This window comes from Podarcis erhardii (assembly GCF_964252035.2).
Source record: "Podarcis erhardii genome assembly, chromosome: 6".
In the NCBI taxonomy this organism is placed as follows: domain Eukaryota; kingdom Metazoa; phylum Chordata; class Lepidosauria; order Squamata; family Lacertidae; genus Podarcis; species Podarcis erhardii.
In genome coordinates this window covers 75,371,703-75,395,146 of record NC_138510.1, presented here as the reverse complement: position 1 = coordinate 75,395,146, position 23,444 = coordinate 75,371,703, and the positions used below count along the sequence as shown (strand labels likewise).

Below are 23,444 nucleotides of genomic sequence, written 5' to 3'. Positions count from 1 at the left end.
ATGGTTTTGATACAAAATCTGCACATGAACATTTGGTGCAAACTAAAATCCCTTTCGAAATCAATGGGAAGTGTTGTTGGATGTAGAAGGGAAGCTGGATTGGCCCCCAAGGAAAACACGGCTTCTGTGCCAAAGCTGTATTGCGAAGCTGCATATACAAGCTGTTGTTTATGACAAATCTGCACTCGGCGTGTGTAGGCTATTGAATACCGATTATGGTCTGATCTTGCAGCCTTTGCTGAGGTCAGTGAGAACTGTGCCTAAATCAAGACGGCAAAAAAAGAAGTTACGTGTAAAGAGCCAGGAGCAATATGCTCTTTAATATATTTCCTAAATATGGTTCTTTTTAAAAATTGCACTCACATAGCTGTCCACCACTGATAAAGGTAAAGGGACCCCTGACCATTAGGTCCAGTCGTAACCCACTCTGGGGTTGTGCCGCTCATCTCGCTTTATTGGCCGAGGGAGCCGGCGTACAGCTTCCGGGTCATGTAGCCAGCATGACTAAGCCACTTCTGGAGAAGCAGAGCAGCACACAGAAACGCCGTTTACCTTCCCACTGGAGCAGAGTAGACCTATTTATCTACTTGCACTTTAACATGCTTTCAAACTGCTATGTTGGCAGGAGCTGGGACCAAACAATGGGAGCTCACACCGTTGCAGGAATTCGAACCACCGACCTTCTGATCGGCAAGTCCTAGACTCTGTGGTTTAACCCACAGCGCCACTCCACCACTGATAGAGGGTGGCTAAACCAACAGAATTTGACTTAAGATTGTTTTATCCCATTGACGCCTTAAAGGCAAATACTTTAGGTTTCATTTTGAACTGCACACCTTAAAGGCAAATACTTTAGGTTTCATTTTGAACTGCCAATCATACTGAAGAGTAGAGGAAAAATTTTAAGGCCAGAACACGTAGGTGGAGCCCAGATATGTGTCCCTCCAGATGTTGATGAACTTCAACTCCCATCAGCCCCATCAAGAATGTCCTGTGGCTAGGGATGATGGGATTTGCAGTTCAGCAACATCTGAAGGGCCAGGCGTCCCTCCCACATTATGTGGCCTGTCCTGTTATGAGAAGACCTAGTCGGAACATTTTCTTTTCTTGGATTACACTGAGAAATTGGGTCTACTTTCCTTACAGAGAGCAATTTATGCCTGGAAATTCTTCCCGCACAATGGCTTCCTTTATGGCCATGCAGTTTAAACAGGATTGCCAAGACTTAAACACCTGAAACTTTAGAGAAAGAGTAATGTGAAGCCTTATTGAGGACAGAATCATATAGTGTGTGTATGAGAGGTCAGGGCACACACAATGTTTAGACAGAACTGCTTAGCACTGGCTTCAGGAAGGAGTAGCATATGTACTTAGTGGATATAAGATAAGGAAGGGCATAATTCTATGTAAGCATTTTCTGCACTCATGCAAATGTGCATCATTAGAGTGAAGTGACTGTAACCACACTGGTGTTTAAAGCTATTCATGTATGTAGGTTGTGTCTATGTGATACGCATACACACATATTTGGGGAGGGGGTGAAATTCCATGCAACTAATTAAACACATTGTACTTCTCTGTCAACGGTTGATTTACACCATATTTTTTATTGACCCATAAATATATATTTAATAGTACTTATTTAAAGTGCAGTGCAATGCTATGCATGCTTACTCAAAAGTAAACCCATTGTGTTCAATTTGGCTTACGCACTAGACAGTAAACATAAGATTTCAGTTTAAGGTTGCCATTCTACACTCACTTACCTGGGAGTAAGCCCCACTGAACTCACTGGATCTAAGCAGGCAAGTATAGGGTCACATGGCTAGAGATATGCTTATCAAAGCATCAAAAAATGCACGTGGTAACAAAAGAGGACACATAAATCAGTGTAACGATTTAAAAAAACTGCTCAGCTTTAGTTAAATGCCCAGACTTGTGTGAAATCTTGGCTTTTGATTTTAATTTTTTTTTAAATGAGTAGTTAAAACGAAAATTTCAGGCATAAGAGTAATTATGATGATGTAATATTTTCCCATGTTTAAATATAGCAACCAAAACTATAGATTACTTAAAAGGAAAGCTGTACTCTTCTGACTATATATTCAATTTTATTTTTCTGTGAAACAAATATATATACATTAGGGGTTTTTTAGGGAAATGCTGTACTGGGAAGAAACAATCCTTTATTTTATCACTATCTTAAACAAGTTGCAAAATTGGGGCCTCATTCACTAATCATGATGTCTTTCAATTCATTTTACTCTAAACCCCTTGATTTCTATGGGACCATTTCTGCTAAAATGATCTAAGAATGCTTCCACTGTATCTGACTTCATTCTGAATTATTTTCTGTTGGAGAAGCCCACGAACCAATGGGCAAGATGCACTGAGTAGAACTGAGTAGAACCTGGAACTCAGCTATGAACTAATTGTTCATACCTTAATTTACAGGTTTGTTTTAGTAGAATAAGTACTCCACCTAGCATCCTAAGCTGTTTGATAGACAGAGGTGTACTTAGGGTCCCTTGTGCCCTTGGCAAGGAGATGTATCAGTGCCCCACAGCCCTTTGCAGGGGGAAAAAATCACTTTTCCGCAATAACCACATTAGAAATTACTACATTTTACTTGACCCGAGTAATCAAATTGTCCCCAGTGCAGATGAGGTGAGGAGGAAGACCACATTTGCACAGATTTGTGCGGCAATGTGAAAAGGACGGGAAGCTTCTCCTGTTTTTGATATTGCCGCAATAGCAGTGGTGTGTTGCCACACAAATACGGTATATGTCACACACTCCTTAGTCTGATAGGTGATTTTGTGTGTGTGTGTGTGTGTGCGCGCGCGCGCGCCCTACCCCAGGGCCTGAACCCGTTGGAGGGGGTTGGTTTTTCCAACACCTAGGCACGCGTCTGAAGAGAAAATATTGATCAAGCTTACGGAATATTTGTCCCTTCAAATGTTGTAGGACTTAAGACTCTCATCATCGGCCATGCTGGAAAGGGATAATGGGAGTTGGAGAACCAACAACATATGGAGGTTCATTAACCTTGACATAAATGGAAGACGTAGTGGTGATGATGGAGAGATGTAAACTCAGCTTTCAGGCTCAGGACAACTAAATGCTATTATTATTATTATTATTATTATTATTATTATTATTATTATTATTCTGCCCATCTGACTGGGTTGCCGCAGCCACACAGGGCAGCTCCCAACAGAATATTAAAAACACAATAAAACATAAAACATTAAAAACTTCCCTACACATGGCTGCCTTCAGATGTCTTCTAAAGGTTGTATAGTTACTACTGCTGCTACTACTACTACTACTACTAACAACAACAGCAACAACAACAATTTTATTATTTATACCCTGCCCATCTCCCTGGGTTTCTCCAACCACTCTGGGCAGCTTACAGCATACCTAAAAACACAGTAAAAACATCAAGCATTAAGAACCTCCCGATACAGGGCTGCCTTCAGATGTCTTCTAAAAGATGTGCAATTCTTTATCTCCTTGACATCTGAAGGGAGGGTGTTCTACAGGGAAGGCGCCACTACCAAGAATGTCCTCTGCCTGGTTTCCTGTAACCTCACTTCTCGCAGTGAGGCCCTTGGAGCTGGACCTCAGTGTCTAGGCTGAACGATGGGGGTGCAGACGCCCCTTCAGGTATACTGGGCCAAGGCTATTTAGGGTTCTAAAGGTTAGCACCAGCACTTGTTGAACGCTTTCAACATGATAAATTGGGGAAGCGATTTGTGCCCAGCTCAGAGTACGTGGCATCCCCAGTAGGACAGGATTTTTCACGCTGCAGTGTGTGGAGCATGCTGCTCTTGCAGGTTTTATTAAATGTCTGTTTGCTTGATAGAGTCCTCTGGCATGGGACTCCCTGGCTTCCCTTGTTCTCCAGTATTATTACTTGGTTGATAACAGGCTGCTCTCTAGAGGTGGGTAGGTACAGGCAAGTAGATTTCCACACAAATGTGTGTGTTTGTTTCTATTTAGCCACAGAAGTGCCAGCCTCAATTTGGGAAGGTGGAGGAGTTTGCCTGCAGCCTTGTGGAAGATGATGGGACACAGCTTCCTATGGGATATACCAGCCCCTTCTTTGAATGCTTAAAGGTAAAGGGATCCCTGACCATTAGGTCCAGTAGTGACCGGCTCTGGGGTTGCGGCACTCATCTCGCTTTATTGGCCGAGGGAGCTGGTGTACAGCTTCCGGGTCATGTGGCCAGCATGACTAAGCTGCTTCTGGCAAACCAGAGCAGCGCACGGAAACACCGTTTACCTTCCCGCCGGAGCGGTACCTATTTATCTACTTGCACTTTAACATGCTTTCAAACTGCTATGTTGGCAGGAGCTGGGACCAAACAATGGGAGCTCACACCGTTGCAGGAATTCGAACCACCGACCTTCTGATCGGCAAGTCCTAGACTCTGTGGTTTAACCCACAGCGCCACCCGTGTCCCTCTTCGAACGCTTAGTTTCCATTAATCATAGGAGTGAAGTAAATATCTCCCCAATGCAAATCATAGGGCACACATGCCCTTACTAATCCCTGCTTCCAATGTTCTAGCCACTACAAATATTTGATTGAATGTCTGCCCTGCATCTAGCATTTATTTTTAGTTTTTAAGAATTAGAGTTACATAATTAACTTTTAGTGCAACCCATTAGACTACTTGTGTTTCGGTGTTTGCTGTTTCACAGTGTGGTGTTCCTCCTCTAGGCTCTTAACTCCCACACACACACCATGCTGGGCACGAGCAAATGCAATACTGACCTTTAAAGCCCTAAACAGCATCAGCCCTATATAGCTGAATGAGCATCTCCACCGCCATCGTTCAGCCCGGACACTGAGGTCCAGCTCCGAGGGCCTTCTAGTGGTTCCCTCACTGTGAGATGTGAAGCTACAGGGAAGCAGACAGAGAACCTTCTCGGTAGTGGTGCCCGCCCTGTGGAACGCCCTCCCATCAGATGTCAAGGAAATAAACAACTATCTGAGTTTTAGAAGACATCTGAAGGCAGCCCTGTATAGGGAAATTTTTAATGTATGGTGTTTTGCTGTGTTTTTAATATTCTGTTGGGAGCTGCTGAGAGTGGCTGAGGCAAGCCAGTTAGATGGGCAGCATATAAATAAATTACTACTACTACTACTAGACAAGAGCACTGAGGGGAGTCAGTTCCTCAGCTATCAGCAGTTGACTTATGCCTCTTTCTAACCTGCCTTACAGGGTCGTTGTGAGGAACAATGAGATATTATACCCTTGCAGGGGGTGGGGTGGAAATGATTACAAAGGCTTTTCAGGCTCCTTGTATTTCTAGGATTCTAGGAACCTTGTTGTTTCCTTAAAATTGTATCTGGATGGCAGATCCCAGAAGCAGCTAGGCCATTTGCTAAGGGTATATATTATACAAGGCCACCGGGAATGTAATTCTAGCTGCTTTTGCACCATCTAGCATTTGTCAAGATTATATATTTCTGAAGAAGGCCATATACATCGGCTATTATTAGCCCCACAATGCAGCAATCTCTAAAATGCTAGATGAAGGGAGAAAGAAACCCATGGTCATCAAAATGTTAATTTAGACGACAACAAAAGAGCACAAAGAGTACAGGCATTAAAAATGCATCAGCCCCTATCATTAAGACATTATATATATATTTCATTCCACGAGCTAGTCATATTAAACAAGGAAACCATAGAAATACAAGTTTAAATAGATGTTTACCTAACTTATATACTAGTGGCTGAAACACTTCAACCCCACAAGATACACAGCCACACCATAAAGCAAATAATTATTGTATATTCCGTCTCATTTTTGTGTTGAACTTGATGCCCAGGTAGTGTTTTTGACACCAGAAAGAGGATGTGTACAGAGGCTTGTAATACAAATCAGAATCTTTCAGATCCTGCCTCATTTTCTCTTCAGTCTCCCATTTGCTATGTTGTTCTTCTACTGACTGAGGATTTTAAGCTGCTACCTGTACTTAGCTAACAGGCAGTGCCATGGAACTTAAAGGCTGCAAACCTAACCCCATTTACCAGGGGACAAACCACACTGAGTTCCGCAGGATTTACTTCTGAGTAAACATACATAGGATTGCACTATAGGACACTGATCTGGGTTAACATTGCCAACGAGCTTCTTAATCCGTAAAAGAAAGCTTTGATTTTTTAAATATATATCTTAGAGTTTTAAATGATTCTGACAGGAATAACATTAAAATGAATAAGAGTTAAATGCAAAAAGGCTGACACAATCATAATAGGATTCATAAAGGAAAGATAAATTTATCTTCAAAAATATACAAGCAATGTTTCCTTTTCTACCACATTCTTTCTGATGGGGAAGAAGAGGGAAGAGGAAAAATCATGTTCAGGAACATTGTTAGGTTATTAAAAATGTATTTTAGGGAAGAAGACAGATCTGGCTACAGAAACCTGGGGAGAAATGAAATTCTTCGGGTAAAGAATCTCTTTGAAATGATGATGGAAGAGGCTAACGTGGCTACTACTGGGTCCCCCTCCCCAAAAAATGAAATGCAATTTGGCCCACCCTTCATTAGGTATGCATTGAGTGTAGCGAAAGCTTGCACCCTATTTTATGAAATTTTGGTTGTTCTACTAAAGGTTTTGTCCTAACCTAATTTGGACTGGAATTATTTCATGTCGTTTATGTGAGCTATAACTGCAGCCACAAGAAGCCACTGATGGGCTCTCTTATGCCAGCACTGACCTTTCTCTCCTTGGGTGCACTTGAAAAATACCCTTTACTCTGCCCTTTACTTTATTTCTATTTGCCTCGAATATTGCTCTGTATTCTTATGCATGCTCATTGGTTTCAATATTGCATTGTTTATGTTGTCCGAATCATTCCAACCACGCCTTTGTAAACTGCCTTGGAATCGCTTGGTGAAGCACGTTTAAGAGACATTTAAATCAAACGAATAACCAGCTCCCTTTAGTAGTATAAAAGTGCGCCACCGACATTCATGTTGGACAAAAGTCCGAAAGAGATGCTCCGCTTTCATGCTAGAATGAGGAACATCTCTTGCAAAGGTTAAGGGGAGAGGGGGGTACTGTGTCCCAATACGAGGCCCTGCTAATAGGGCTACAAATTCTCCAACTCAGTATCCACCATTGCCTGGCTACTGGGCTGTTCAGGGTGTGGTCTACATTCCCTCTTCCCACATAATATATGTGCTGATCCTTCCTGCTCAAAGAACTCCAGCTGGAGAAAGTGAATTAAATGGAACACGAAAATTTGATTTGGAGAATAAGCACATCTGGCTTTCAGACTGAGATAACTAAGTGCTTACGGCAACAGTCTAACAAAGCAGAATCTCCGACTGTATTTTATATACATTACTTTGTATGTCGGTTTATCACAACGCTGAATGAGTTCAGTGCTTTCCAGCTGTAGCCAAGCCTAAGTGCAGGTCTAAGTGCATCTGCTCAGATTTCTCCCTTACTCGTGTTTTGTTTGTTTTTTGTCTCTGCCTCTCTTCTCCTTCCTTTCTCATTAATGTCTCCACCACTGTCAGGATTTAGATTGGAAACATCTTGAGTGCAGGGACCTTGATATAACAGTTGTAATATATAAATAATGCCAACGGCAGTAGTAACAACAGCAGCAGCAATAATAATAATTTTATTTGTTGGTGTTCTTTTGCTTGTCTGTCTGTCTGTCTGTCTGTCTGTTAGTCACCTCATGATTCTCTGCAACTGAAGTGAGGTATATATATTTTAAATCAACAATTCCTAAATAAACTACCGAAGGCCTATCTAGTCCAGCGTTCTGTCTTTGACAGCAGCAAGCCGCTGGAAGGCTCACAAACTGGTTATGATGGCAATAGCGTTCTCCTGTTGTTTGCTCCACTGTGACCCATCAGTTAGCCAGCGGTAGACTGCTTTTGGCTCTGGAGGTTCCATTCTCAGTGGGACTTTACACACATCTTCCCCGAGATATCCCTCCATAATCTGCTCTTATGATAAAATGAACTCTTACGATAAACATTGGCACTGCACTTTGCAAACATGATCTTGTTTCTCTCTGCCCGCTTGCCTCTGCACAATTATCTCCATGCAGGAATAACATCATTGTGAAGTGGCCCTTAGCTATGATGACTAACAGCCATATCCATGAATTTGTCTAATCCTCTTAAGAAGCCATCTATACTAATGGCCATGACTTAATTATGACCGGAAATCTTTGGGGATAGGAAAGAATAGGAGAAAGACACACCCAACACCTTCTTTTTCCAGAGTCACTACATTGCTTTTTAAGTATGTACCCTACATAGCTGCCCAGCGTGAACAATTGAAAGCTTTCCCCCATCTGAATTTGGAAACTGTAACCTCCTTCCTTGCTCCTCACCTGCCACCCTAATAAAGGATAACTCTGGGCTTCTGGACTGACAAATGGAAAATAACGAATTGTTGCTCCAAGGCTGCCTAATTTACTGTGTTCCACAAGACGACCATGCTTTTACTTCTTTTTAAAAAATAAAAATCTCTCTCTGTGTGTGTTTTTTGTTCAGGCTTTTGAATTGTAAGCCACCAAAACGCAATCGTCAGGTTTCTTCGGTGTGACACTCAAGTTTGTTGCAGCTGCTTTACGCCCATTGCTTGGTGTGAATCGCCTAGCAGACATTTCAATTGCGCTTTTTGAATACGTTGCCACTGCGTGGACCTGGGGGTTAATAAGCAGGATGTCGTTCAATCAATCAAAATGTAAGATCAATATAGGGAAGAAGAGGAAAGGGGGACACACGAGCGCACACACACGATTTGGAAAGAGCCACCCTACCGAAGAAGGCGTCTCTAAGCAATAGGAGGGACTCTCGCCAAATAGGGCGCCACTGGAAAGAGAAAGCGCCAGTCCCCATTGGAGGCCTTGCCCCTCCCACGCTCCCCTCTCCAACTCCACCCTTGTTGCTGGAATGTTCGGCAGCTCCAACATTCGGCAGGGAAATTGGAAATTTCGAGTACTCTCACTTTTCTGATTCTTGTACGCGCTTTGAATTTCACCTAACCATTTCTTGGATTAACTCCGTTACGCCTTTGACCCCTTTCGAAATGTGGGCAGGATTTTTAATGGGCTTTTGTGAATTTTTTTATTTTTTTATTAGAGAAGAACAAAGATCTCCTAAATCCTACCAACCTCTTTATTTTCGCCCCCGCACTGTAAAAAAAACAAACCATGCTGTTGAAAGCAATGCTGGTGCTTTTTTCTTTTGCGCACCCCTATCCAGAAATTTCCTGCTCCTTTTGCTGTTCTAATGCGGCACAGCCGAAAGGAAACTTGGGTGTGGCCAGGAATGGGGAAGAAGAATGCTGTTAAGATGGAAGCAATTCTTCCCCATCACTCACGTTTTCAAATCCCGGGTGTTTCCTTCCCGACTCCTGACAAAAGAAATGTGTATTCTTCGGGGCAGGGATTTGTTTTGCTTTGCTAATATTGACCCTTAAGGGGCCGTCTACACACTTATGGAACCATCACTATCTCCCAACAACCCACTCATAAGGACCACTGACCAGAGGAATCGACGACTTAGGAGAAGGGCTTGGCTTAGCCTCCGCCACACACAGATCAGCGAGTTCAAAAATCCACCAATCATTTCTCCAAGCGGAGGGGGTGCCTAAAATAAACAGCGGCTCCCCTCCCATGCCCCCACAAGGATCAAGTGGACAAATAAAGAAGAGCTGAGTGAATTAAGCAATTATACAACAGATTTTTTAAAAAAATAAAAATGCAGAAGGAATCCTAGTAGCTTTCGCTGCAAGAAACGATTAGAAAGGAGGCCCATACTAGCAGTAGTAACTAAAACGTTTGGACAGAGACATCCTTTTGTGAAGTTTATCCTGGTCGTTTCTCACTGATCGACCTTTTAGCCCATCCCCGTCCTCCCTCTTTGCTCACACACAAACACACATCTAAGGCACCACGTATCTAACGACGTGCCACCATCAACGTCCCGGGCTGTAATCCTAAAACCACGGCTACTCAAAGTCCTGTTTCATTCAGTGGGGTTTACTCCCAGGCAAACCGGGTTAGGATTGCAGCCGAATGAGTGCTCAGGATGCTCTCAGACTCTGGTGTATTTGGGCTGCAAAAGCCAAACCCGGCTAGGCTAGTCTTCTAGGATGGGGTCAGTCGTCCGTTGAATCCCAAGGGTCAGAGGAGGAGGAGGAGGAGGAGGAGGGGCGTTCTTGCTGTCGCCTGGTTTTATTACACATCCCCCTCCCCCACCACCAATGGGGTTTGCTTTGGACAAGGCAGCCTTCGGGCAGTAGTAACAACTGACTGCGAACGAAGGGCAGTTTACCCAGGCGGTAGAGAGAGACGGGCTACTTGGAACCGGGGAGGAAGGGAAGAGCGCAGCAAGAGCTCTAGTGTGGCTCGGAAAGAACTTAGGCGAGGAGTCCTTTCGACAGCGTTGCTCTACTCCAGTTGGTTGTCCCACAATGAGAGAAGGACAACCAGCAAATTATGGATCGGATGTGGGAAGCAAGCAAGGGACAGGATTGAACCCAGAGGTGAATGTGCCACTTAAGCCTCTCCACACTGACACAACCACCGTACTACGCAGTATGTTTTCTATTGCCAGACCACGAGTTAAATTTAATAGCTGCTGGGGCGAAGAATTGCGGACAAAGGGATCTGGAACAAATAAACAACCCCCACTTTCTCAACTACACCAGGGCATATTCCTATTGCTCTGGACTAATTACTCCCTCCCCCAAATTGGACTCCCCCGAATTACTTATGGGGGAACCGTCATCCCCACAAGATAAGTTACGTCAAAAGAGAGGGAGACCAAATGGACATCACTAGGGACTGGATTGTATTTTGACCATAGAACTGAAAGGAGAGCAGGCGCTCTTTCTTCGAGTCTGTATCTCTCTCTGGTTAGATAATCACGTTCCTCTCCCGCGTAGTAAGAGAAGCGAGTCCAGAGCTTTGATTTAAAATGGTAGTCGCTTGTGGAGAGTGGGTGGGTGGTAAAATGCTAACCCAGGGCGTGGTAGCTCGTCCCAGACTCTGCTTCCTTTTTTTCCTGCAGGAAAGCGATGGACCCAGATCCTCCTCTTTTACAATAGGGCAGGCCACATGCCCTACTTTGGGGAAATTTCTCCCTACTGCCTCGGCCTTGGGTGCAAAGTAATAATAATAATAATTGTAATTATTATATAGAGAGAGATATACACCCCGCCTTAGGCCTGCGGGAAGCGGCTCCCTATTGCATCAGTTGGCCATTCATTAGGGTCACCTAAGCCTTCCTACAGAACCACGGCGTGGGAAGTCCAAAAGAATCTCTGCCCCGGCCTGTCTACACAGAGGCATTGCGGGAGGACTTCTCCATCAAAATGCCGCAATGTTGCGCACCCTACTATCCTAAATAAACTGAAACTCCGGATCGTGTGAGCATGAAGTGTATAAAAATGACACTATATATATAATTCCTATTGTGGAAAGCTTGGGTCTTCTTCACCCCTGTTCCGCGGAGCTGACCAAGGTAGCAAGGATTGAAGCAACTTTCTAAGGCTGCAGTTTTATACACATACAGAACTCAGTGAGATGCGCAACCGGATCCTATGCCGGTTTTAAAGGGCTCTTTCGAGTCTAGGATCTCGGCCAGACTTCCAAGAAAACAGTTCAAAGATCGAGCTGTAATCCCATGCATTAGGATCGCTAGAGACTAAGGCTGTCCCTCTGTGCACAGTTGGCTGCCAGTTGGCCCAATGAATAAGGTCGGATTTGCTTCTCAGTAAACACGCGTTAAATGGGGTTGACATCCGAGTCAACGTGTTTAGGACCGCATCGCAAGAGACAAGAGAGAAGGAACGGGTGACACTGCTACCCCACCTCCCTGGAGCGAGAAACCAAGTGTCCAGCGCTAAACCTAATTAAACCTGTCGCTACTCCCTCAAGTTTTGTTCCCACCGAGCAGGCAGCCCTTGTCCAAAAACGCAATAGAACCGGGCCAGGCAAAAGCGGGAAGCAAAGCTGGATACCAATGTACAAATTGTATTTGAACACCCAATCCTCTAGTTCTCCTTGAGATTTACTCCCAACTCCACCTTTGGGCAAACACACAAAGCCACTTCTTTCCATCCTGAGAAATCACCGCCGCCACTCTACCAACCCCAACCTCACCACCCCTTCCTTGCATCCATACGTGCCCCGGCTCCACCCTCCCAATGGCTTAAGGCGGATCAGAATCCCCGCTTGCGCGTCTGGCACCCGGGCGGACCAATTCCACTCCGGTTGGGAGTGGATCAGAAGTAACAAAGTGGGGGAGTCAATAATCCGCATTAAGAAAGAGGACCTCCGGAGCCCGAGCGCAGACGCCAGGACTCCACAGACGCCCCCCTCCCTCCCTGCCTCCCATCTCCGCAGTATCCGAGTGGGAAGCTGCAGTGAGGCAACCCCGCCCCGGTTGAAGGGGTGGAGAGGTCTGGTGCAGCCGGAGATTGCGAGGTACGAGAAAAGGGAAGTACGAGAGCAAAATGAAATAATGATTATTATTTAAATATATATGTTTAAAAAATGATGCGCTACCTTGGCAACTAGAGCCGTTTAAGGAGCCAACCGGGGCGGGTGGTCGCTGCCCACCCGCCTGCCGCGAGTACTCTCCTCGACTACGCGTATTCTTAAGCAATAACAACGTAATCCGTATTATCCACCCAAGAATACCCGTCACCGAAGAGAGTCAGAGAGCCGGTGGTGGTGCTGGCGCCGGTGGTGGTGGTGGTGGAGGAGGAGGCGAAGAGGAGGCTGGAGCTGCACGCACCGCGACAATAAATCCACAACTGTACGTCCGGTGGCCCAGAGGAACGGGAGGAGGAGCAGGAGGAGAATCCAAGAGAGAGTCGCCCAGCGAGCGATGATCCCAAATCCACGCAGGGCTGCTGGACTCCGGGGCCCTGGCAAGGCAAAGGAGAAGAGGCAGCCATGAAGGACTGGAGCGAGGGCAACTCCCGAGAGCAATTGGCAGCAGGGCAGATGCCTAGGTCCAAAGGCGCAGGCAGGCAGGCGAGGGCCACAGGCACACACACACGCGCATGCACCTCGTAAGCATGCGGCCACATCAATATACGAGCCTCGTTCAGATGCGTGGCCCCTCGGAGGAGGCAGCCCTATTCCCACGCGACGCGTGGACGGGGCTGATCCGGGTCCATCTGGGCGCTGCACAGCCCCCGTCCACGAATGCCCCAGACGTGCTTGGATACCCCGTCAGCAAACATAAATAACCGAGCTGACAATCCAGCCTGCTTGCGTGTCACAGAACACACACACACATGTTCATATCAAACCCCACAGACCGTCTATCCGCATAAAATACGTAGGCGCGCGTTACAGACGCATCAGCTGCATGCAAAGACTGTGCACCCAGGAAGCCGGCCGCATGCACCTCTCCAAAGCACCGTTATACGCATTCACTGCTCCGTCTATCCATCCATCCATCCATGCATCCCTGCATGCATTCATTGCTCCGTCCGCCCAGCGTTACCTGGCCAGCTTCCAGCTTCTTCTTCTGGGCTTGTCTGCCATCCTTTCCCCTCTCTCGAGTTCTCCCTGGGGTTGCGCTGAACGGCTCTTCATGGCAGCCGACGCGATTTCTGGAGAAGAGACGCACAGTTAAGCACACAAGTCTTACCGAGCCGTTTGCTTAGACTAGCAAGGTGAGAAAGAGCGCATGGGTGGAAATCTGATCAAGAAAACCGCGCACGCCCGGGAGAATTTCAGCGAGGCGCTTGGAGAGGTCCCGGCTCGCGGGGGAAAATAAACAAAAAACATACTCTCTCCGCCGTTGCCAGCTGCTAGAAGGCGCCCCCGGAGCTGTCGGAGAGAAGCAAGTGCCTCTCCGCTCCAGGCCTCTCGCATGCTGTATAACCTAAGGCTAAAAGTCCCTTCCGAGCGCAGTAATATAAGATAAAATAGAAACCATCCGTTTTCCTTTCCCGCGTGCCCGTAAAGAGCTGGGTCTCAGTGGCGAGGGCTTGACGTTTTCTTTAAGCAGCGTTTGTGAGATCGCCTGATAAACGCGTGATAGCACATCCTAGGGATACTCTCTACGCCTTACGGTCTGGCCAGCATGTCTCCAAAGTGAAAGCGCTTAACCGAGTTCCCCTGTCTCTCCCCTTCTCACTCCGTCCCTAAGTACATTTGTACGGATCCATTCACATTTCTGTTTTACAAAAAAAAAGTTTTCTCATCCTGCAATACTGGTATTGTCAGACACAACGTGTGAATGAACACTCTACAATCAAGAGCCAGAGTGGGGGCGGTAAAGGAGGTCTTTGTTTGTCGAACCTGCAGCGGTTGCCCCTGAGGATAAGGGTTTAGGATTCGGTTTCCTCTAAAGGAGCAAACAGAATAAAATAAAATAAAATAAAATTAAAATCCCAGCGCACAGTAAGTTTGGGATGGTTTTGTTCCGCCTTGGCTGCAAAATACAAAGAAGCGCCGCTAGAAGACTGGGTGTGGGTGGGCGCTGCACTCTTCCTCGCACCAAGACTCATTGTAAGGCATCTGTCTAGCTAGAGACCAGGTTGTATATCAGATTGCAAGTGACATTCACACAAGATGTTTGCGTTTATTCTTGCCAGATTTCCTCCTTCAGGACCAGCTCCTGCTTTAATACCAGATCATTACAAAGACCTAGAAAGAATAACTGCTTCTTTTTCTTAAAAAAAAAAGTATATAGACACCCACCAACACCAACACCATCCCAAACTACTTACACGATACAGATAATAATTTCAATCATTAAAAAATAATGACACATGCAACTTCCACGCATTCTCTTCAGTTTTCAGCTACGTTTCTCACCCTCCTGAAGGCAGAAGGCTGAGGCTGCACTAGGAGAATAACAGCTATAAAAGAAACACCAGCAGAAGCACACACAGAGATTCCTTTCCCTCCGCTGTGCGCAATTGAAGATTGACACACTACAGAGAGCTCGGGCAGGGGAGGAAAAGAGACGGGGGCAGTCTGTCCTCCTACTGAACTCTCAGCCAGAAAAGCCGCTTGAGGAAAGTCAACACGCCACCAGTTTGAGGCACCTCATCTCTCTCGCCTTAATTCCGAAAACAACGTGTCCGAGAATCCCCTCGTGCCAAAACCTCGTGGTAGGGGAAAGGCTGAGGGTTGATAGTCAAACTTTTCCAATAGTACCATTACTATTATTACCCCAAAACACAGAAGCCCGCATAACAAAATGCACTTGGGCGATTTTCCTCCCCGGGTTGAGAAATCAGCCCCAACTCACCACCCCCACCCCGGAGTATCAAGCGCCCATTTCCAAACTTGCTCCATCAGTCGCGCCCGTTGACCGCTTCAATGCAGTGATTACTGTGCACGGCCTTCCTTGCTGGATAGCACCTACCAAAATGGTCGAAGGCAGTTCAGCACCGGGCTAGTGGACAGCTCCGTCCTTGGGGAATCCCTCCCCGCTGCACCAGCGAGAGAGCTCTGATGAGCCCTAAGCCAACAAACAGTGGTCCCTCCTTCAGGCAGGGCACCGGGACTTAACGAGAACACCATTTCCTACCAGATCGCTTGCCTCTGGGCGCATATTCCATTCAAACCTCCTTAAACTGTCGGCTCCATCGCCACCCCACCCCTCAACGCTCTCTCTCGCGCTCTCTCTCTCTCTCTCTCTCTCTCACACACACACACAGAGAGAGACATACACAAACACGCCATGCCACACCACAAACCCCAGTGCCATCTCTGGCGCTTTGTTGCTCCTTCGATACCTTTTGCAGCTTCTGGAGCCCGGAGCGACGCTCAGCATCAGCATTAACTACCTTTGTTCATGGAAAGCCATGTTGATTAGAATCTTCCTCCCTCCCTACCGTAATAACTGGAGGGATTGAGCCCTCCCAAAGCTACCGATCAGAATAAGAGGCAAGGAAGGCTCCGCTTAAAATGTCAAATATTTCTCTGTGTTGATTTGGGGTGGGTGGGAGGGTGAGGGGCTAGGAAGAGATGAGCAAGCCATTGCCAGCAATTGAGAATAAAGCTTTAGAGCAGTTCAGGGATTGCCAAAAGAAGAGAAACGCCGCCAATATAAGCCACGGATGCGATGACTTATATGAACTGTGGACCAGGCAGGATAAGGTGCAAGTGCACGCAGGGGGTTAATCAGAGAAATATTTATGTTGATTAAAGTGCTGCCTCCTTTTCCAGAGCCGAGAGAGTCACTCCTCGCCACTTCCTCCCCATGCAACTCCCAGAAATCCACCTCTATTGAAGCGCTTACCCTTTAAATCCTGGTTTCGAGCCGAACTCCAACTGTGTGTAAAACCCAGGGAGGCATCTGATGAGCTAGGGAAAGAAGCTCTGGGCAGCGGAAAGCTGCCCCCCCTCCCCGCTCCGCACTCTCGCCTTCCCTCCTGGTGCCGGATTATAGTGTTAACAAGCCCTGGGAAAGGGACCTCGGCGCCTCTGGCTGGCTTTGTGTGCTCCGCTGCCTTCCCACCTCACGGATGCTGGTGTTCTCCAAGTCCCCGACGATCGCCTTTCAGATGCTGCGAGCTTCCAGAAAAGAAGTGATGGTGGGGGTGGGAGGGAGGAGGGAGAGAGAGAGAGAGAGAGAGAGAGAGAGAGAGAGAGAGAGAGAGAGAGAAGAGGAGGGAGAAGGAGAGAGAGAGAGAAATCGCCTAATGCAATCAAATCGATCTGATCTACACCATCTGTCGCCTGCCACTACACACAAACGTTAAAATAAGGAAAAACGGGAGTCACTGACAGCTCAGGAAAGGCTGGTCTTGCCGAGTTCATTTTGAGCAGAGCTTAATTGGGGATGGCCAAGCACATACAGCAGCCACCGAAGCTTCTGTTAAGCCATCAAGCACCAGATCCCAAGCATGCTAATGGTGGATTAATTGAGGAAGATCTGACGTGCAGGCTTCATACAGCTCATATTCATGACTTCCTATTGGGAAAGGACCGATGCTGGGTGGTATGATGGTAAACGTGCAGTCCAAAAGGGGGGAAGGGGGGGGGAAGCTGCTGAGAAAAATGGCTCTGTGTTCCCAGCCTTTCCCTCTGATAACAAACATGTGTCGAGCAGAACCGTTTAGCAGGGTGGTGTGTGTGTGTGTGTGTGTGTGTGTGTGTGTGTTTATGCATGCTCTTGAACCAGAGCTAGCAAGCCCCGCACGTTGCATTGTAAGAATAGATATGTATATCAATTCTTTAGGGACTGTAACGGTCTCGAACGTATGGTTGTTACAGGGTCTTGCTCCTTTCGAAGAAGTTAGGCGCCCTTCTTTTCATGATGTGTGTGTGTGTGTGTGTGTGTGTGTGTGTTTAATCTATCATCTCACTTGCGCTCAAAGCACACCCAGATAATGTCTCTTAAAATCTCAGCGCTGCTAATTTCATCAGGATTGACGCAAAGTCGCTTTCTTGCTAGCAAACCCCGGGACCTTTCCCCCCACTCAACCTCCCAGTGGGAATTATTTTTGAGAAAGACATTTCCGATCACTGAAATTTGGACATGGACTGATTAAATATGGGTTTCCCACCCGTTCTTCCTAAGGCTCAGACAGGGGAGGGAGGGGGAGACCCGTCTCTCTCTCTCTCTCTCCCTCTCCCTCCCTCTCTCTCTCTCTCTCTCTCTCTCTCTGTGTGTGTGTGTGTTTAGAACAGCATTTACTCAGTCTGCCACCACCAAATTTCCTTGCAGCTTCCAGTCCGTTTGGGCTAGTTGTTAAAATATATAAAGGATGCAGAAAAAGTTGGAAGGAATACACACTCCGCTGTTTCATCTCCTCTGTTCTAATGAATACGCCGTTCATGGGGTGGGAGCAGGTTACACTACAGCAGCTCAAAAAACAAGTTAGCCAAAAGAGTCCTTTTAAAAACAAATAAGCAAACAAACAAACAAACAAACAAACACGGAGCGCGAATATTATTTTCGTGTGAATGCGTTTTTTTAAAGCGGACGGCAGAAGGGAGTTGAGTATGATATGCAAATTAGCGTGTCGCTGTCCACATACCTGGTGCTGAAAAGGAAAGGTGAACCGCTCTGAAAGCGGAGACAATAGCCAGATAGGAAGCAAACAGCAAATTTATTACCAGGAATCGGGACGTGGTTCACTGCTTGCTTTGGAAGGGGGAGGGAGTGGAGACGGGAGGGGGGGGTGTCCCGTCCCTATATAAAGCCCACACGTTTCCCTTGCCAATGGCTGAAGCAATTAAGATTCTTGTCAGTTCCCACTCCTCCCTATTTGATTAGCAGAGAACTAAAAAAGAAGAGGGAGGGGTGTATCTAAATGACCGACTTTAAATATTCCAGTAAACAATTAACCGTTTAGGATAATTCTAGAGTTAACTGGACGTGTCTCTTGAAAGTTTGGGTTAATCTCTTTAGAACAAACCTAACGGTTATGAATTAGATTAGCCTTGGAAAATGTAGCCTAAAGACAAACACACACACACACACACACACACACACACACACACACACATCTTTTGTTTCAATATCCATTAATTAAGCACCACTGCCTACCTACGCAGCAGTCCTGGGTCACAGCCACGTGTCTGAGCCTAATCTCCCCAGCTGCCTTTGTTATCATCCGTGTCCAACGATTGCCCTCTGCAGGTCAGCCTTCGAGTCCTCCCAGGCAAGGCTATTGCAAAAAATAAAAGAAAGAAAGAAAGAAAGAAAGAAAGAAAGAAAGAAAGGAAGGAAGGAAGGAAGGAAGGAAGGAAGGAAGGAAGGAAGGAAGGAAGTATGGCAGACGAATTGGTCGCTCGTTTTAGAGGCAGGTAGGGAACTTTACAAGCATTCCCGGAGGCTTAGCATTAGGACACTTAATGTTTATTTAGCACTGTATGTATGCGCGCGCATGTGTGTGTGTGTGTGGCCGTGCTTAGCATATTACACCCCCCCCCCCAACACACTCACGCTTGCTTATGATCTGAACTTCTGTTCTTTCTGTTCTACTCCGCTAGTTGGGGAGTTTTGTGCTAACAATTTTCAGCTCTGCTATATGCTGGAGTAGACCCCATCCTACTGTCCACAACTCACCCCAAATTAAAACCCGGCCAGAAACCTGACCCGCAGAAAATCTCTGGGCTTCAATTGGGTGTTTAAACACAGCAAGGAATTCAGTTTCCCCTTAATCACAAACGTATGGGGGGGGGAGTTTTAAGGTAGAGTAGTCATCTGGGGACTCACGGTTGTAAGTCCTGGAGAACGAGAATCCCTTGGCCAGTCAGAAAGGCGACTCAGACTACACCTTTCTACTTGGAAGTTGCACAGGAAAGATTGCTTAGTGCAGCTTAGATTCCTCTGAATGCACGCTAGCTCCCTCTCCCCCCCCCCAACGCCCTTCCCCCTCCCCCTTTTATTGCACACATGACTAAAGGGGAAAACATTTTCTGCCTTTTCAGTATCATGAAGATTCTGAATGGAGATCCGGCCCTTGTTAGTGACTGTAAAAAAAGAAAGAAAGAAAACCCCCCAAACCAGAGGTAGCTATTATTCTGGATGAATTATTCCACTGATAAAACGTGTGTTCGGTTGTGTAGATGTGCTTGTAGACTGGACTGGAAGGGTTGGGCTTTAGAGGAAAACCGATCCAATGGAGAAAGAGAGAAAGAGAGAGAGAGACAGACAGAGAGAGAGAGAGAGAAACAACAGCCCAGTTAATTGTCTCTTGATAAGGATCGTTTTATATTTCTGTAAAGAGGATTGTAACTTTTGATTCTCTGTCAGGTATGATTCCCGCAGTGATAGTTGGCCGCACTTCATACAGCGCAAGCGAAGAGTCAATCAATAATATGCAAAATGCCCTATTAGGAGATACTAAGGCAGACTAATTATTAATCGCTCGCTTAAAGGTAATTGAAGAGCGTTTGATTTGTCCTGTTTAAAAAGCATTAAAGGGGAAAAATCGGAGTCGTAGGCGTAAGATGGGGCGGGGAGTTGATCTGTTTTGCCTTGGTGACTTGCATACATTTCCACGTGTGCAGTTGAGGAATCAAATATTTCTCAACAAGGAAAAGGGATGGGAAAGCAAGAAACGTCCATGCAAACCTCCCACCCACCCATCTAAAAACAATAATGTTGTCACTGGGGTCTGGGGGATGAGGACTGCACGCCACTCCTCCTTCGGGAGAACATCGCTACGTGAAAATTCTTGTTTAAATTATTATTAAGGGACAATCCCAGCTCAGTGACGTCATCTGACTTTGCACTGGGTGCCTCAACTCAAAAGTAAGGAAATGGTGTTGCACGGAAGGGGGTGAGGTAGCAGCTGTCATTCCAGGGCCGCAAAGGAGGGCGAAGAGGAGTTGATGCTTTGATAGCCCAGCTCGCCTCTCCACGCCCCGCCCTCCTAGGCAAAGGACAGAGCTGAAGATTTGCAATGCGAGTTGCTCTTTGCCCTTTAGAGCAATCTGGACGAGCTTCCTCAGATGAGCATATGGAGTGGCTGACTATGACCACTGGGTGGTAAAGCTATCCACGTCGGGGGGCGGGAGGCTAGCCATACAATGCAAATCTGACTCAATGCAGCTCTTTCTTTGGCTGGAGGCAACCAGCGACATCCCCTTCTTCCCTTCTCTGGTGGTGATTTCCTTTCCATCTTTCAAATCATCGTGGTGACAGCAGGATAAGCCAGGTGGTGTGGCATTCAGAAGCATCAGTGATACTCCCAGGCTGTTTGGGAGCTGAGGGTCCATCCATATTATAGCATACAGCAGATTCCCTCTGGAACTAGGCTTGCTAGCACCCGACAATGCTTTTCTGATGGTTCTGATGTCATGGGGTGTGCCTTAAATCAGAGATTGCCCACGTTGTACCTCCAAGTGCTGTTGAACTACAACTCCCATCATCCCTGACCATGGGCCACCTTGGCTAGGGCACATGTGGTCCAAAGACACATGGACGGCACTCTGCTGACTACCCTTGCCTTAAATCAGAAGTGGGAGGCGTTTGGCCCTCCATATGTTCATGAACTCCCTTCATCCCTGGTTATAGACCTTGCTTTCTGAGGCTGATGGGAGCTGTAGTTCACCTGGAGCGCCGAAGGTTCTCTACACCTGCCTTAACTCAAAGGAGAGTAACTCCGATGTAGCAGAAAGAACACGGGGGGACAGGAAGGATTTCCGTTTGAGATGGCGGAGTACATACTGGGTCCCCGTCTCAAGCCTCTCTCGGGCACACCCGTTCTGTACTTTCAGAGGAGGGCAGACTTAAGGCTCGTCAGATCTTTGATTTTCACTAGAACCCCATGATCTTACCAACCAGAGCCAGGTCTTTTAGAATTCAAAGACAGGGTGCCTCTGAGCACATTCCGAGCCCAGGAAATTGCTCTCAGTACCAGAACTAAACTGAGATCACCGTTCTTTTGCACAAAATTCTACGCCTGCCCTGGCTAGCTTTCTTCATTTCAGCAGCCTTATGTAGGTAGGAGAAGCCATTTTGTTGATATTGCTAATAAAAGGGAGTCAGAAGCCCTTGGCGATCCACTGCAGGTCCCCAAGAGATCCCGACCAACCTACCCCTGCTTTAAAAACCCTTTGAGGGGGGATGAGGGAACCGGTGACTTCTCCGGGTGTTGAAAAGTGCAGGACTGTAGCCGGACCCGACTGTAGCCTTTTCTCAGATGCACCTGGGAGTTAATTAACTACCTTCTGTGTGTAGCGAATGAAAATAACACGCGCTCTGTGCATGTTCAGGAGCCTCCTTTCCCACATCACAACATTCCACCAGGCATATGCTGCGGATGCTGAACCCTCGCGTTGACGGGAGGCTCAAGGAGGAGTCCTTTAAACGAAGCCAAGGAGGAGGAATAGCAAGGAACGAGAAGGCAGGCCGCAATGTTGGCATGCAAGGAGTGGAAAAGCGAAGTCCGGATCCAGCGATGGGAACACCATCAGCCCTCGTGGTGATCTCGAGCCCAGCGTGCCCAGAGGGGGGAAAGCCCAACCGCCTAGAGATGCCGATTGATGGGCGGAGCCGCAAGCGCCTCATTGCCAGGCAACTCACGGAGCAGCTAAAGGGCAGCGCTCAAAGGGCAGCGAGCAGCCCATCCCTCCAGTGGCAACGGGCGGGCCAACTCCGAGGCAGAGAGGGCGGGGGGAGGCTTCCAGGCAGGAGGCAAAAGCACGGGACGTGGCTAGCAGCGCTGAAGAGGAGACAGAAGGAGAGTTTCAGATCTACTGCCTGGATGCTGATCATCCTCGACCTCGAGGCTCTGTCAGCTTCCTTTGATCTCTCGTCCTCGCCTTTCTCCCTCTCCATCCCTTACATGCACGCTCACGAGTTCACCCTACCGCTGCCAGACGTTCCTTCTTTTAGAGGGGAACCCACTTCTGCTTCCGAGAACAACTTCTTCTACTCAGAAAGTTGACGACGGTGGTGGTGCTGCCAAATTTTCACACGGTGGCTACGACCGCTCCCGGACAAGCCATCTCTGGGATAGCTCAGTCGGCAGAGCATGAGACTCTTAATATCAGGGCGTTGACTAAATGATCCTCGTGGTCCCTTCTATGATTCTTTGATGATACGGTCAGCCTTCCGTGAGCTCAGTCGTCCATGCCCCTGCCCTTTTGATCATTTGCTTCTCTTTTCCCGTTTTGACGAACGAGGGCAAGGTTAGACAATGTTCACAGCTGGGCAGCATTGACCAGAATTCGGCATTGGAAGGGATACCGTCTAGAGAGCCTCTTTTGTACTAGGCCAGAATAATTCAGTGGGCAACCAAGTCACACCCAACCCCATAATCTTATCTGGGAGACACACTTGATCAGGGGTAGTAGGTAACCTAAGGCCCGGGGGCCGGTTGCGGCCCAACTGCCTTCTCAATCCAGCTGGCGGACAATCCAGGAATCAGCGTGTATTTACATGAGTAGAATGTGTCCTTAAAATGCATCTCTGGGTTATTTGTGCCGCCTGCCTGGTGTTTTTACAAGAGTAGGATGTGTGCTTTTATTTATTTTATTTTATTTGTGGGGCATAGGAATTTGTTCATTTTTTCCCCTTCAAAATATAGTCCAGCCCCCCACAAGGTCTGAGGGACAGTGGACCAGCCCTCCGCTGAAAAAGTCTGCTGACCCCTGCACTTGATCCTGGACACGGCTTGCTTTCTGACGTGTAAACGTTTGGCCATTCCAAATGCATGATTTTATTTTATTGAACAGACTCTGGGTCCTGCATAATTGTGAACCAGACCTCTTACACAGTTTGCCAGAGAGGTCCTTGTTTTGTATCTCTGTGTGCTTTAAATGATGCTCTTGCAAGCCCTATCATAATATCAGCTGCAGCCAATCCATTAGGGCAAATAGGCAAGGCTGGCACAAGACATTTTGGCACCTGAGGTGAACCACAAAATGGCATCCCCCTCCCTGCCAGGGAAGAAGGAGGAAAATAGAGGTCAACTTCAGGGACAAAGGGGGAAGAA

At 47.0% G+C, this 23,444-nt stretch overlaps 1 protein-coding gene and 1 long non-coding RNA gene across 9 annotated transcripts in view; one reads left to right on the top strand and one right to left on the bottom strand.

Annotated features, from left to right (window-relative positions):
- Positions 1 to 18,662, bottom strand: part of LOC309343955 (uncharacterized protein) — a 90,613-nt gene extending 71,951 nt beyond the window's left edge. For 2 of the 8 annotated variants that reach the window (XR_014157420.1, XR_014157421.1), the window contains exons 1-3: positions 15,780 to 15,904; positions 13,529 to 13,637; positions 12,577 to 12,941 (exon numbers count right to left, since the gene is read on the bottom strand). Coding sequence is in view for 2 of the 8 variants with exons in the window: in XM_081866226.1 (XP_081722352.1) it covers positions 12,809 to 12,941; positions 13,529 to 13,637; positions 15,780 to 15,823 (286 nt within the window). In the remaining 6 variants the exon portion in view is untranslated. Of the gene's footprint in view, positions 1 to 12,576; positions 12,942 to 13,528; positions 13,638 to 14,331; positions 14,546 to 15,406; positions 15,602 to 15,779; positions 15,905 to 16,285; positions 16,964 to 18,541 lie in introns of those variants that run through there. The other 6 variants (XM_081866226.1, XM_081866227.1, XR_014157418.1 and 3 more) reach the window with 5 other exon arrangements.
- Positions 18,663 to 18,774: 112 nt separating this feature from the next.
- Positions 18,775 to 23,444, top strand: part of LOC309344070 — a 47,931-nt gene continuing 43,261 nt past the window's right edge. Inside the window, exon 1 of the long non-coding RNA XR_014157601.1 lies at positions 18,775 to 18,801. This is a non-coding gene — a long non-coding RNA (uncharacterized lncRNA). The remainder of the gene's footprint in view (positions 18,802 to 23,444) is intronic.